This window comes from Microchirus variegatus, assembly GCF_963457635.1.
Source record: "Microchirus variegatus genome assembly, chromosome: 2".
Lineage (NCBI taxonomy): Eukaryota > Metazoa > Chordata > Actinopteri > Pleuronectiformes > Soleidae > Microchirus > Microchirus variegatus.
In genome coordinates, this window is record NC_139803.1 from 50,001 (window position 1) to 65,000 (window position 15,000).

Genomic DNA, 15,000 nt, shown 5'->3' on the forward strand with positions numbered 1-15,000 from the left:
ATTTTACCTTATATTCATATTTTACTTTATATTATTATTTTACCTTTATATTCATATTTTACCTAATATTAATATTTTACTTTATATTAATATTTTACTTTATTTTAATATTTTACTTTATCTTATTATTTTACCTTTATATTCATATTTTACTTTATTTTAATATTTACTTTATATTAATATTTTACTTTATTTTAATATTTTACTTTATCTTATTATTTTACCTTTATATTCATATTTTACTTTATATTAATATTTTACTTTATATTATTATTTTACCTTTATATTAATATTTTACCTTATATTAATATTTTACTTTATCTTATTATTTTACCTTTATATTCATATTTTAGTTTATATTAATATTTTACTTTATATTAATATTTTACTTTATATTAATATTTTACCTTTATCTTAATATTTTACCTTTATATCAATATTTTTTACTTTATCTTAATATTTTACCTTTATATTAATATTTTACTTTAAACTAAGAGTAAAGGTCAAGTCACACTGATTTACTTCCTGTATGACCACACACGCGCACACACACACGTGCACGCGCACACTCCCCTCCCCCTCTCGCTTCCTCCTGCAGGACAAAGCGGCCACGCTGCTGTGAACGGACACACACACACACACACACACACACACACACACCAAACACACACATGCGCGCGCACACACACACACACACATGAAAAGAAAACGGTTCCAGTGTGAACTGATGAAAACTAAACTGTTTCCGTTTTTGCTCCAACTTCAAACAAACGAACCGCTCACTGAATAAATCGATCATCGATCATCGATTACTTATCGATGATCGATCGACCTTCACTCTCCGAAGTAACGGAACAGACGTTTTTTCCAGATGTGAGCGCGCGGACAAAGACAACAGACGCGAACACCGGAAAGTCTCACACACACACACACACACTCGTGTAACGGTTAAAGTCGTCGTGCACGCGCCTCCTTTCTTACCTTCAGGTTGATTTCCTTCATCCTGTCCTGTCTCCTGCTCTCCAACAGACGGGACATCCCCGCCCTCAAAACAAACACACCGCAGACAAACACGACCAATCGCTCATCGATCGCTCATCGATCGCTCATCGATGACTGGATCTGATCACCGAGGACCGGGAGGACCGTTGGGTTCTGGTCTTAGAGCAGTTCAATCTGAAACTCGGGGGGCGGGGCTTGTGTCTGACTGGCAGCTGCTCGCTCTACTTTCGACCAATCACAGCTCAGCCCGCTGCTGCCGCGCTCCCCAGAAGCCCCGCCCCTCAGCATATGTCAGGGAGCGCTCGTTATAATCTCCGGGCACTGACTTGGCCGAGATGGGGGTGGAGTTAGTCTCTATGACAACGTGTCAGTGTGTCACGTGACGTGAACGGGTCAATCACAGAGCTGCAGAAGATCACGTGACGCAAAAGATGACGCGTTACGCAGCGTGTCCCCGCCCATCTGACGGTGCACGCTGGTGTGAATATGAAGCGCACTGTCTGTCTAACGGAAACAAAGACACACGGTGATGCAGTAATCAGATTACCGCTGTAATCAGATTACCCTGTAACTGTAATCCCGACACTGTGCTTTCATGTGTTTGAACAAAGCTTATTTAAAGGAAACAATGTTACCATGACAACCAGACGCACACAGCGCCACCTGCTGACAGAAACACTCCAATATTCATATAATGACCTGATTATCTGTTTAACGCACATGTCGTTATCCTGCTCCTCCAGCAGGTGGCGCTGTAACATCACCAACGTCACTGTGAGCGACACAACACAGCTTTAACACAACTGTAACTGTAACTTTACTAAAACTACAACTTTACTAAAACTACAACTTTACTAAAACTGTAACTTTACTATAACTTTAACTTTACTATAACTTTAACTTTACTATAACTTTAACTTTACTATAACTGTAACTTTAACTTTACTATAACTTTAACTTTACTATAACTTTAACTTTACTATAACTTTACTAAAACTACAACTTTACTATAACTTTAACTTTACTAAAACTGTAAATTTACTATAATTTTAACTTTACTATAACTATAACTGTAACTTTACTAAAACTATAACTTTACTAAAACTATAACTTTACTATAACTTTAACTTTACTATAACTGTAACTTTACTAAAACTACAACTTTACTAAAACTACAACTTTACTATAACTTTAACTTTACTATAACTGTAACTTTACTAAAACTACAACTTTACTAAAACTACAACTTTACTAAAACTACAAATATAACTTTACTATAACTGTAACTTTACTAAAACTACAACTATAACTCTACTATAACTACCTTTACTAAAACTATAACTTTACTATAACTATAACTTTACTATAACTTTAATATAACTATAACTTTACTATAACTGTAAATTTACTATAACTTTAATATAACTATAACTTTACAAAAAATATAACTTTACTAAACTGTAACTTAACTATAACTAACTTTACTAAAACTATAACTTTACTAAAACTGAAACTTTACTATAACTTTACTATAACTAACTATAACTTTAATATAACTATAACTATAACTTTACTATAACTTTACTATAATTATAACTTTACTATAACTTTACTATAATTATAACTTTACTATAACTGTAACTTAACTATAACTGTAACTTTACTATAACTTTAATATAACTATTATATCTTTACTATAACTATAACTTTATTATAACTTTACTATAACTCTAACTTCACAAAAATATAACTTTACTAAAACTATAACTCTAACTTTACTAAAACTATAACTCTAACTTTACTAAAACTATAACTTAACTATATCTTTACTAAAACTACAACTTTACTAAAACTATAACTCTAACTTTACTAAAACTATAACTTAACTATATCTTTACTAAAACTCTAACTTTGTACCAAGTCAAAGAAAAGAGACGTTTCCCTTTAATGAACCTGACACTATCGCCACACCTGCGCTGCACTTCCGGGTTTTTGCCGCAGCAGCAACAACAAAACAACAGAAGAGGAAGAAGAGGAAGAGGAAGAAGAGGAGTAAGAGTTACCTGGTCACAGCAGGTCAGTCAGAAAATATAAAGTCGCTTTGAAGTGTCTTTAGCTTCACTCAACAGCTGTTAGCTCACCTGTTAGCTCACCTGTTAGCTCGCCTGTTAGCTCACCTGTTAGCTCGCCTGTTAGCTCGCCTGTTAGCTCACCTGTTAGCTCACCTGTTAGCTCGCCTGTAAGCGCCCCTGTTAGCTCACCTGTAAGCTCACCTGTTAGCTCACCTGTTAGCACGCTAGTGTGTTCCTCTGTTTACAAGCTCACGTGTTCCGTTCAGTTTGTTTATGAATGTGAGCGGGGCAGTCAGTGACGTCATCAGCAGAACTCCGTGAGTCACGTGATCAGCGTTAGAACATCAATATATGATCAATGATTACAGATCAATGATCATCTAACTGTCCTCAGGAAACAATGAAGAGACACCACAGCGTCCTCCAGGGACAGACGGGAGGACAGACAGGAGGACAGACGGGAGGACAGACGGGAGGACAGACAGGAGGACAGACGGGAGGACAGACAGGCGGACAGACAGAAGGACAGACGGGAGGACAGACGGGAGGACAGACAGGCGGACAGACGGAAGGACACAGTTGGACAGAAAGTGAGCTGTTGTCAGACGAGGCGGGGCCTGTTGGAGAGTGGGCGGGGCCTGTTGGAGAGTGGGCGGGGCTGAGGAGGACACATCTGGATGAAGACAATCACCTCCCAGAGAAAGCAGCTCAGGTCTTCACAGGACAGAGTGATGCATTGTGGGACGTGGACGCAGAGAAAAGAGCCTTCTTTGGACAACATGGCCGCCATGAAGAGTGGACTGAGGACACGCCCCCAAATACATGTAAACACCTGATCATGTGATCACTGTCTGTCTTTGTCAGGTGACTACACTAACGTGTGTGTGTGTGTGTGTCTCAGGTGGACAGGGCTGTTGCCATAGAGACCTCCTCAAAGTGGGCGTGTCCCTGGTGACATCAGCACTCTTCTTCCCCTTCCTGGTGTGGGGGGGGTTTGTGTTCCTCCCCTTTGATGCTCCTCTGCTGGGCGACGCCCCCCTGAGGCTGGTTTACACACTACGCTGCTCTGTGTTTGCTGCCATGCCCATCGTCCTCGGTGAGTGAGACACCTGTCTGTCTCTGTCCTCACCTGTCTGTCTGTCTGTCCTCACCTGTCTGTCTGTCTCTGTCCTCACCTGTCTGTCTCTGTCCTCACTTGTCTGTCTGTCCTCACCTGTCTGTCTGTCTCTGTCCTCACTTGTCTGTCTGTCCTCACCTGTCTGTCTGTCCTCACTTGTCTGTCTGTCCTCACCTGTCTGTCCTCACCTGTCTCTCTTGTCCTCACCTGTCTGTCTCTCAGGATGGTTGGTCCTGGGCGTGACTCGTCTTCGCTCTGGTTCGTTGAGGCCTTTGTTTGATGAAGATGTGAAGGGGGCGGAGCTTCATGAGGTCACTGTCCATCGCCGCTTTGTGTGTGACTCCACCTCCTTATTCCTAATCTACTTCCTGCACCTGGTTGTCATGGCGATGTACCTGAGCCAAGATAATCTGAAGCTGGTGCCGCTGCTGACGATCGTCTTCGCCTTTGGACGGTGAGATTATGTAGATTACAGGTGTGTTTGTGTCTGCAGGCTGGATTAAACCATAGATTACAGGTGTGTTTGTGTCTGCAGGCTGGATTAAACCATAGATTACAGGTGTGTTTGTGTCTGCAGGCTGGATTAAACCATAGATTACAGGTGTGTTTGTGTCTGCAGGCTGGATTAAACCATAGATTACAGGTGTGTTTGTGTCTGCAGGCTGGATTAAACCACAGATTACAGGTGTGTTTCCTGTGTGCAGGCTGGTGTACTGGGTGGCCTCAGCCTTTGGCAGCAGTATCCGAGGGTTCGGGTTCGGACTTTCCTTCCTGCCGACTCTGGTGATGACGGTGGTTAATCTGTACTTCATCTTCACCGTGGACTCGTCCAGCTCCGTCTTCCACGCGTCTCGTCCTGAGGAGACGATGTCTTCACCAAACAGACAGAGATTCTGGGGATGAACCAATCACATGACTTTGTTTGGATGGCCCCGCCCCCTAAGGCAGTGTTTGTTTTTTATTATCCCTTCGTATCATTGAATATTGATTATTAATCTGAGATTAAGACTTGATTTTCTTAAATAATCATTAAAGTTGAAACTTTGTGAAATAAAGTTTATGACATGAAACTGTGTCTGTGTCAGGGTCTGGTCTGGTCTAGGGTCTACTGTAGTCTGGTCTTGGGTCTACTGTAGTCTGGTCTTGGGTCTACTGTAGTCTGGTCTGGGGTCTACTGTAGTCTGGTCTGGGGTCTACTGTAGTCTGGTCTAGGGTCTACTGTAGTCTGGTCTTGGGTCTACTGTAGTCTGGTCTAGGGTCTACTGTAGTCTGGTCTAGGGTCTACTGTAGTCTGGTCTAGGGTCTACTGTAGTCTGGTCGGGTCTACTGTAGTCTGGTCGGGTCTACTGTAGTCTGGTCTGGGGTCTACTGTAGTCTGGTCTGGGGTCTACTGTAGTATGGTCTAGGGTCTACTGTAGTCTGGTCGGGTCTACTGTAGTCTGTTCTAGGGTCTACTGTAGTCTGTTCTAGGGTCTACTGTAGTCTGTTCTAGGGTCTACTGTAGTCTGTTCTAGGGTCTACTGTAGTCTGTTCTAGGGTCTACTGTAGTCTGGTCTAGGGTCTACTGTAGTTTAATCCAGAACCATAGACCAAATCTGTTGAGAGGTTTTATTATAAAATCACTATGTACAGTTTTTACACATTAGGACCTAATTGGTTGATATCAGTCCTCCTCCTCATTGGCTGCTGCTGGCTCAGTGGGCGGAGCCTCATCCTGACGAGCTGCCGTACGAAACAAACGCATCAAATCACGAAACCTTCGAGAAACCTGGAGAGGAGGCGGAGTTAGTAAGACCGTCGCAAGAAAATCAACCAATCACAGAGCAGGAGCTGAGCTGTCACTCACCTCACTGGGAGTCTTGTTACCGAGCAGATTAGAGATGGACTGGAATGTGCTGTGATTGGCTCCTTCCTGCTGACATGTGGTCAGGATGACACGGTCTGCTTCTCTGGATTAACAGGGATTATGATCATCATCAAAGACACACACTGACTGACACACACACACACACACTGACACTGACACTGACACTGACACACACACACACACACCTGGTCCACAGAATGACTCTCTCTCCACTCGCCGTCAGTGAAATGTTCTTTGCACAGATGTCAGGAGAAGGGGGCGGGGCTGAGGAGGATGAGGGGGCGGGGCTCAGAGAGGGCACCTCCTCTTTCCTGCTCCTCTTCACTGCAGGACTGTTTCTCCTCTCCTCCTCTTCATCCTCCTCCTCATCCAGCTCCTCCTCCTCTTTCTCATCAGGCAGATGGAACGACACTTCCCATGATGCACTGCTGCCATCTGTGACACAGAGAGCACATGACACACACACACACACTTAAACTTCACAGTAAGACCAGGTTTTGGTGTCACCAAACACACACACACACACACCTGTGTCTTTCTGCTCCTTCCCTGGTTCACTGTGGGCGGAGCTAATCAGAGAGGCTCTGGACACGCCCCCTTGTGTCTGGAAGGAAGATGAACAGGTGAGTCAGGTGACCCATGGGGGGGTCAGGTGACCCATGGGGGGGTCAGGTGAAGAGAATGAACAGACCTTGTTGCCCTGACAACGTGAGCATCCTTTCTTCCTGTGTCTCTTAGACTCAAGACAGGGGCAGGGCCAGTCTTTGTCTGACCAATCACAGTCCTGGAAACATCAAAGACTGAATCAGAATCACAGACTGAATCAAACATCACAGACTGAATCAACAAACATCACAGACTGAATCAGAATCACAGACTGAATCAAACATCAGAGACTGAATCAAACATCAAAGACTGAATCAGAATCACAGACTGAATCAGAATCACAGACTGATTTTTCAGACCTTGTTCCTGTGGGCGTTTATTTTCCTCCTCTGGCGCCGGCTCGTCACTGGTTGAATTTTTGGCCCCTCCTCTTCCTCCTCCAGCTCTGGGAGTGTTACTTCCTCATAACCATTGGCTCCGCCCCCTGACACCTGGCTGACATTATCTCCACCGTCTGACCCGCCCCCTCCCTCTTCTGGCCAATGAGCTTCTTCAAACTGACCGGGGCGGGCGGGAGGGGGGCGGAGGTCGTCAAAAAATACCCAGAATTCAGTTTGAAGGTGGGTGTGGCCTTTGAGCAGAGTGGACATCTGAGATTTTAACTGTTGAAGATCAATAACCAGAGATCAATAATCAAAGATCAACAATCAAAGATCAACAATCAAAGATCAATAATCAAAGATCAACAATCAAAGATCAACAATCAAAGATCAATAATCAAAGATCAACAATCAAAGATCAATAATCGGAACTACTGACGTTTAGTCTCAGACTACAAAGAGACAAAGGTGATGCCCTCTGGGAAAAATGGAACACTTATATCTCAAGAAGAGGTGATAACCTGCCTTAATGCTATACATATTTTGGTTTTAAAATGATATTGCTATAATTTATGTGACATACGACCTACTCGCAACCCCTCGGTTCTCTCATGTTTTGTTCCCATGAGTGTCCACACGTATATGTGTATCTGTGTATATTGTACTTGAATACGAGTTTGACTACTTTGTGTTACTTGGACACACAAGTGTGAGTGATCACGTATCTTTGTCAGATCAGGTGCTCAGACTTGTGTACGTATTCTTTGTTATTCGTTTTTTGTTTTTGTTTGTCTGTTTTTTCTGTGCAAGAAAATGTGAAAAATAAAGTTTAAAAAAAAAAAAAAAGATCAATAATCAAAGATCAATAATCAAAGATCAATAATCAAAGATCAATAACCAGAGATCAACAATCAAAGATCAACAACCAGAGATCAACAATCGTTCATCACAACAGGAAAAGATCAGTCAACTGCTGGTTAGTGGTGGTTAGTTGTGGTTAGTGGTGGTTAGTACTGACCTCAGTGACAGTGCTGTGACTCAGTTGTGGTCCGGTCTGAAGAGCTTTGATGATCTTCTGATAATGTGAAGGATTTTCTCCAAAGCTGATCTCTAACTGTCTCAGGAAACGACGACTTCGTTCAAACGCCTGCTGCTCATCAAACTGAGAGACACACACAGAGACACACACACAGAGACACACACACACACACACAGAGACACACACACAGACACACACACACACACACAGAGACACACACACAGAGACACACACACACACACAGAGACACACACACACACACAGAGACACACACACACACACACAGAGACACACACACAGAGACACACACACACACACAGAGACACACACACAGAGACACACACACACACACAGAGACACACACACACACACACAGACACACACACACACACACACAGAGACACACACACAGACACAGACACAGACACACACACACACACACACACACACACACAGAGACACACACACACACAGAGACACACACACACACACACAGACACAGACACAGACACAGACACAGACACACACACACACACAGAGACACACACACACACACAGAGACACACACACACACAGAGACACACAGACACACACACACACACAGAGACACACACACACACAGAGACACACAGACACACACACACACACAGAGACAGACACACACACACACACACACACAGAGACAGACAGACACACACACACACACACACACAGTTAGCTGATCATCAGCTGATCATCAGTCAGTCATCAATAGTATAGACAGTTCCTCACCAGTCCACACAGCAGAGCCTGCTCAGGATGTAGAAAAGCAGCAAAGTCCTTGAGAAGGTCAGTGCGTTCTCCCAGAATGCACCGCAGCTTCCTGAACAGCAGCACCACTTCCTGTCCGTCCCCCACCTGCTCAAAGTCCTTCAGCAGAGACACAAAGTCCTCCACCTGTCCAGGTACGTCCTGCAGCGCCTCACGCACCTGCACACACACACACACACAACGGTTAGAGCTAGCTAAGCTCCTCCTCCTCACAGGAAACAGGAAGTGACCTCTCACCCTGCTCAGGTAACTCTGAGCGAACGCCACGTCTTTGCTCTCTCTCTGCGGGTCGTTGTCCACGATACTGTCGTCAAACAGCAGCAGGAGTTTACCGGCGTCTTTACGACCTCGCTCCTGATAGCTCCTCCTCAGGCCACGCAGAGGACGACCACGACCTGTGGACAGAGGTCAGAGGTCAGAGGACGACCTGTGGACAGAGGTCAGAGGACGACCTGTGGTCAGAGGTCAGAGGACGACCTGTGGTCAGAGGTCAGAGGACGACCTGTGGTCAGAGGTCAGGAGGTCAGGAGAAATGAGACAGAGGACAAAGATCAGGAGACAAAGATGACCTCTGACCTCGCCCTCGTCCAGGACACCTCCCTCCTCTGGGCGTCTCCTCTCCCATCGGCGTCTCCTCTTCTCCTCCGATCTTACTGCTCCTCCCAGACTCCTCCTCTTTAGGCCCCTCCTCTTCCTCCTCCTCGTCCTCCTCCTCCTCCTGAGAGCCAGGAGACATCGGTGAATGTTCCTCCTCCGAGTCTCCGTCTGTGCAGAGACGCCGCTCAGCTGCCAGCCACGTCAGCTGCTTCATGGTCTCCTGGAGACAAGGTCAAAGGTCAGCTGCTTCATGGTCTACTGAAGACAAGGTCAAAGGTCAGCTGCTTCATGGTCTACTGAAGACAAGGTCAAAGGTCAGCTGCTTCATGGTCTACTGAAGACAAGGTCAAAGGTCAGCTGCTTCATGGTCTACTGAAGACAAGGTCAAAGGTCAGCTGCTTCATGGTCTACTGAAGACAAGGTCAAAGGTCAGCTGCTTCATGGTCTCCTGGATATGAGGTCAAAGGTCAGCTGATCAATCACAGCTGACGCAGACCACAAACTTTACATTTTACAAAGAATCATTTTAATAGTTTTAAAGAATGAGTTTCACTTCCTGTCGCTCGGTGTCACTTCCTGTCGCTCTCTGTCACTTCCTGTCACCAACATGGCGGCTCACCTGTAACTCTGGAACAGACAGCACCGACTCCTCTGATGCTGATGACATCACTTCCTCCTCCTCTTCATCTTGAGTGAGGTCATCAAAGTCCTCCTCCTCTTCCTCCTCCTCATCTTCTTCATCCTGGTCTTCATCCTTGTCCTTCTCTCCCTCCACCTCCTCTTCCTCCTCCTCCTCCTCCTCCCCCCTCTCTCCTCCAGGATCCTCCCCTTCTCCCTCCTCCTCACGGCCCTGCTCCCCCTCCCCTCTCTGCCAGCCATTGGCCCCGCCCCCCGTCTCCTCCTCCCCGCCTCCCCCTGCACTTTCCTGCTCCTCCTCACCAATGGTGTCTCCTCCATTCAAACTGACCACACCCACAAGTGTCTTACCCTCCCCATGCTCCTCCCCCTCCTCTTGATCAGGCCCCAGAGAATGCTGGGAGGTGGTTGTGGGCGGAGCTAGGGGCATCAAAACCTTAAGCAGGAAGTAGCTTGGCTTTATGTTGGCAGCAGAGCAAGGCATGATGGGAGCTGTAGTGTCAGGGAGGGCGGGGCCAGTCTGTGTGATGTCACCACAAATGTGATAGGAGGAGACTGGAGGAACAACAGCCAATGGGGTGGGGCCACTGACAGGGGGCGGGGTCAGTGGATAACCTACTGAGTCCTGTCTGTCCACCTGTCTGTCCCCCTGTTTGTCCACCTGTCTGTCCACCCGTCTGTCCCCCTGCTGTCTGTCCACCTGTCTGTCCCCCTGTTTGTCCACCTGTCTGTCCTCCTGTTTGTCCACCTGTCTGTCCCCCTGTTTGTCCACCTGTCTGTCCTCCTGTTTGTCCACCTGTCTGTCCTCCTGTTTGTCCACCCGTCTGTCCCCCTGTTTGTCCACCTGTCCGTCTGCTGGGGCTTTGGCAAGTGGTAGCAGAGATGCATTGTGGGCCAGAGAAAAGAGGCGTGTACAGCGTGGGGGAGGTGGGCGTGCCATCTTGTTGAGATAATAGGGGTGGAGCCTAAGTGTGCAACCTGGAGGGAGGGAGGCCGGGTAAGGGGCGGAGCCTTGTCGAGTTTTGTGGATGATCTGTTGACTGTTCTAGAGAGAACAGAAAAGGAAGGTTAGTTAACAGCTAAGTTAGCAGTCTAGTTAACAACTTAGTTAGCAGGCTAGTTAACAGCTAAGTTAGCAGGCTAGTTAACAGCTTAGTTAGCAGGCTAGTTAACAACTTAGTTAGCAGGCTAGTTAACAACTTAGTTAGCAGGCTAGTTAACAGCGAAGTTAGCAGGCTAGTTAACAACTTAGTAAGCAGGCTAGTTAACAACTTAGTTAGCAGGCTAGTTAACAGCTTAGTTAGTAGACTAGTATACAGCCGAGTTAGCAAGCTAGGAGGCAGGTTAGTTAGCACGTTAGGTAACAGCTTCGTTAGCACGCTAGTTAACAGCTTAGTTAGCAGGTTAGTTAACAGCTTAGTTAGTAGGCTAGTTAACACCTTCATTAGTAGGCTAGGTAACAGCTGAGTTAGCAAGCTAGGAGGCAGGTTAGTTAGCACACTAGTTAACAACTTAGTTAGCAGCTAGGAGACAGGTTAGTTAGCAGGCTAGTTCACAGCTAAGTTAGCAGGTGTGCTCTGTCTCACCTTCAGCCAGCTGGGCATGTTAGCGACGTCTCTGTCCACTGGAGGGCGCTGGTCTTCAGGAGGAATTTTCCTGCAGACAAGCGTCAAAGGAGGGACGACACCGTCCACCAGGGACATCTGAAAGACAAGGACATGTCACCTGTCTCACCTTCAAGTGTCTCTGGTGGGCGGAGCTTTGTGATGTCACTCACCTTGATAATATTGGTGGGCGGAGCTTTGTGATGTCACTCACCTTGATAATGTTGGTGGGCGGAGCTTTGTGATGTCACTCACCTTGATAATGTTGGTGGGCGGAGCTTTGCGGCCGCTCATCTCTTTGATGTGCTTCTTCAGACTCCATCGGTTCTTACAGAGCAGGTAAGAGCTGATCAGCTCATCAGGTTGGACCGCCCCCTCAAAGTGCTTCAGACCCAGAACGATCAGCCTGCACACACAGAGGCATCATGGGAAATATCACGGCCGGCTTCATGAAGAAATTTAGCTAAAATCGTGCGGTGCCCCCTGGTGTTTACCCGTCCTCTCCTGGTGTGTAGATACTCCTGTGGTGTTGGCTGTGGAGGGCGGGGTCCAGGCTGCACACAGGAAGTAGTTCAGGGTAGAGGAAGACTGATCGGGTGGCAAAGAGCCAGGCCATGTGGGCGGGCAGCAGAGGGAAGGCGTGGCCTAAACACAAGAGCAACCAATCAGAAGTGAGGACACACACACACACACACACACACAGGTCTGTTGAGTCCTCACTGTTAGTGACTGGACTCATGGACGGGAGCCAGCGCCTGGGGTCAGCGAGAGGCCCCGCCCTCTGCTCCGCCTCCTGCTCCGCCCTCTGCTCCGCCTCCTTCAGGACAGCCAGCGCCCCCTGGAGGTTAGACGCTCTGAAACTGCTGTGGACAAACATGTCCTCCTGACGCACGGCAAAGTGCTGTAGCTCCTCCTACAAGACAGACAAGAAGACATGACCTCAGAGACAAGACATGTCCTCAGAGACAAGAAGACATGTCCTCAGAGACAAGAAGACATGTCCTCAGAGACAAGAAGACATGTCCTCAGAGACAAGAAGACATGTCCTCAGAGAGTAGATTTGCTGACTCACCAGATAATGTTTGCTGACTCTGGTCTCGTTGCTCAGGGCGATGATTTGACGACTCAGCAGGTGAACATGAGTCAGCAGCTGCACATGCTAACATTCAGACATGTGTCAGTCTCAGGCCACACCCACAAACAGGCCACACCCACATACACATGTCAGTCTCAGGCCACACCCACAAACACATGTCAGTCTCAGGCCACACCCACATACACATGTCAGTCTCAGGCCACACCCACAAACACATGTCAGTCTCAGGCCACACCCACAAACACATGTCAGTCTCAGGCCACACCCACATACACGCCACAAACACGTCAGCCTCAGACCACACCCACATACAGGCCACACCCACAAACACATGTCAGTCTCAGGCCACACCCACACACAGTCCACACACATAAGGACACACCCACTTACAGGCCACACCCACAAACACGTCAGTCTCAGGCCACACCCACACACAGGCCACACCCACAAACAAACGGAAACAATATTTTTCTTTGTTTTAAAAAAGTATCGTCTCCACCCACAAACCTTACCATACCCTAACGCTAACCACAAAATACTGTAGGTGGCGCTGTAACGCTGCTACACCAAAAACATTCTATACATGTATACAGATTATACACAGATTATATACAGATTATACACAGTATATACAAACTATATACAGATTACATACAGATTATACACAGTATATACAAACTATGTACAGATTATACACAGACTTCATACAGATTATATAAAGTCTATATAGTCATTAGTCACTGGTCATAAAATGGTGGAGCGCTTGTTTTACGTACCTGCTGCAGCTGCTGCTGGAGCTGCAGTTTCTGGGCGTGGTCTAAGTGGAGGGGGGCGGGGCACACTAGGCTGGGCAGCAATAGGAGGGGTGTTGTGGTGTTGGTTTGTGGGCGGGGCTTGTTGTCATGGTGATGGTTGGTGGTGTCCTGCAGAGCCTTCCTGTGCTGCAGAGCCTCGTAGTGTTTTTTAAACGTGCGCCGTCGCTCACTTAGCATCCCCGCTAACGGCGCCTGAAAGCTACACACATCGTTAGGATTGGGATTATTATTTAGTCATCAATTGATTGGACTGATTCTTGGAGCACAAGGACTTCTGGGTAATGGTGTCCATGAAGGACACGCCCACAGGTGAACCACACAGAACCTTGACTGAGACACAGCTGAGGTTTAACCCTGTGACAAAGAGGGGGCGGAGCCTGTAGCAGTGTCGCCCTCTGCTGGACTCGATCAGAACAGCAGAGGTCATTTCTCTTCCTCCTGACCCAAACAGTCACAGCACTTCTCTGCTGCACCGTCCCAACAGGAGGACTGATGACATCATCTGAGCAGAGGACAGTGTGGTGATGATGTCATCAGTGCGGTGATGATGTCATCAGTGCGGTGATGATGTCATCAGTGCGGTGATGATGTCATCAGTGTGGTGATGTCATCAGACAACATCACCACACTGATGACATCATCATCACCGCACTGATATCACCACACTGATGACATCATCACCGCACCGATGACATCATCATCATCACCACACTGATGACGTCATCACTGTCTGAATTTGTATCAAAGTTTCTTACTGTAAAACCTGAGGAACATTGAACTGAGGCCCAGCCTGTGACTCCGCCTCCTCCTCCTCTTGCTCCTCCTCCTGCTGCTGCTCCTCCTCTTGCTCCTCCCCCTGGAGCTGCTCAAAGAGCTCGTCCAGCAGCTCGTTGACCTCCCGTTCTGAAAGACAAGGACATGGAGGACATCATTCACCCGTCTGAGGAGGACAAACGTGTCCTCTTCCTGTCTCTGAGGAGGACAAACGTCTCTTCTTGTCTCTCAGGAGGACAAACGTCTCTTCCTGTCTCTCAGGAGGACACATACTGGTGATCTGGACACCACGGTCCGTCCTGTAGTCTTCCACGTCAGGTTCGTCCATGTCGTCCAGGAAGTTGTATTCAGGGTCGTCTTCATCATCAGCTTCATCTGAGAGACAAAGAGTCAACAATGTCAACAACGCACTTCCTGTTTCAAAATAAATTCACAAAACACAACGCCCAGGTTTCAAAATAAAAGTCAGTTTTTGGATCGTCCACATTAAAACAGTTTTCAAAATAAAAGTCCGTTTTTAGATTGTCCACATTAAAACAGTTTTCAAAATAAAAGTCCGTTTTTAGATTGTCCACATTAAAACAG

At 46.6% G+C, this 15,000-nt stretch overlaps 3 protein-coding genes across 3 annotated transcripts in view; 1 reads left to right on the forward strand and 2 right to left on the reverse strand.

Moving 5' to 3' along the window:
• arhgef2b (rho/rac guanine nucleotide exchange factor (GEF) 2b) overlaps positions 1-1,095 on the reverse strand; it is a 12,364-nt gene extending 11,269 nt beyond the window's left edge. Inside the window, exon 1 of the mRNA XM_083904425.1 lies at positions 982-1,095. Within this exon, the coding sequence (XP_083760551.1) occupies positions 982-1,038 (57 nt within the window). The 5' untranslated portion in view covers positions 1,039-1,095. The remainder of the gene's footprint in view (positions 1-981) is intronic.
• A 2,601-nt stretch (positions 1,096-3,696) lies between these two features.
• Positions 3,697-5,153, forward strand: tmem79b (transmembrane protein 79b; the record flags this gene model as incomplete). The annotated part of the gene is made up of 4 exons (XM_083910333.1): positions 3,697-3,898; positions 3,976-4,170; positions 4,414-4,645; positions 4,896-5,153. Coding segments are annotated over 4 exons (828 nt in total), but the record flags the coding sequence as incomplete, so codon positions are not given.
• Positions 5,154-5,846: 693 nt separating this feature from the next.
• The window catches only part of LOC310944534 (GON-4-like protein), a 12,424-nt gene continuing 3,270 nt past the window's right edge, over positions 5,847-15,000 (reverse strand). Inside the window, exons 8-28 of the mRNA XM_083910334.1 lie at positions 14,689-14,790; positions 14,397-14,544; positions 13,603-13,840; positions 12,803-12,889; positions 12,451-12,643; positions 12,225-12,375; positions 11,986-12,136; positions 11,713-11,829; positions 10,923-11,171; positions 10,337-10,646; positions 10,110-10,267; positions 9,470-9,710; positions 9,131-9,288; positions 8,855-9,052; positions 8,063-8,206; positions 7,024-7,326; positions 6,750-6,842; positions 6,587-6,662; positions 6,244-6,493; positions 6,038-6,140; positions 5,847-5,959 (exon numbers count right to left, since the gene is read on the reverse strand). Of these exons, the coding sequence (XP_083766460.1) occupies positions 5,855-5,959; positions 6,038-6,140; positions 6,244-6,493; positions 6,587-6,662; positions 6,750-6,842; positions 7,024-7,326; positions 8,063-8,206; positions 8,855-9,052; positions 9,131-9,288; positions 9,470-9,710; positions 10,110-10,267; positions 10,337-10,646; positions 10,923-11,171; positions 11,713-11,829; positions 11,986-12,136; positions 12,225-12,375; positions 12,451-12,643; positions 12,803-12,889; positions 13,603-13,840; positions 14,397-14,544; positions 14,689-14,790 (3,575 nt within the window). The 3' untranslated portion in view covers positions 5,847-5,854. The remainder of the gene's footprint in view (positions 5,960-6,037; positions 6,141-6,243; positions 6,494-6,586; positions 6,663-6,749; positions 6,843-7,023; positions 7,327-8,062; positions 8,207-8,854; positions 9,053-9,130; positions 9,289-9,469; positions 9,711-10,109; positions 10,268-10,336; positions 10,647-10,922; positions 11,172-11,712; positions 11,830-11,985; positions 12,137-12,224; positions 12,376-12,450; positions 12,644-12,802; positions 12,890-13,602; positions 13,841-14,396; positions 14,545-14,688; positions 14,791-15,000) is intronic.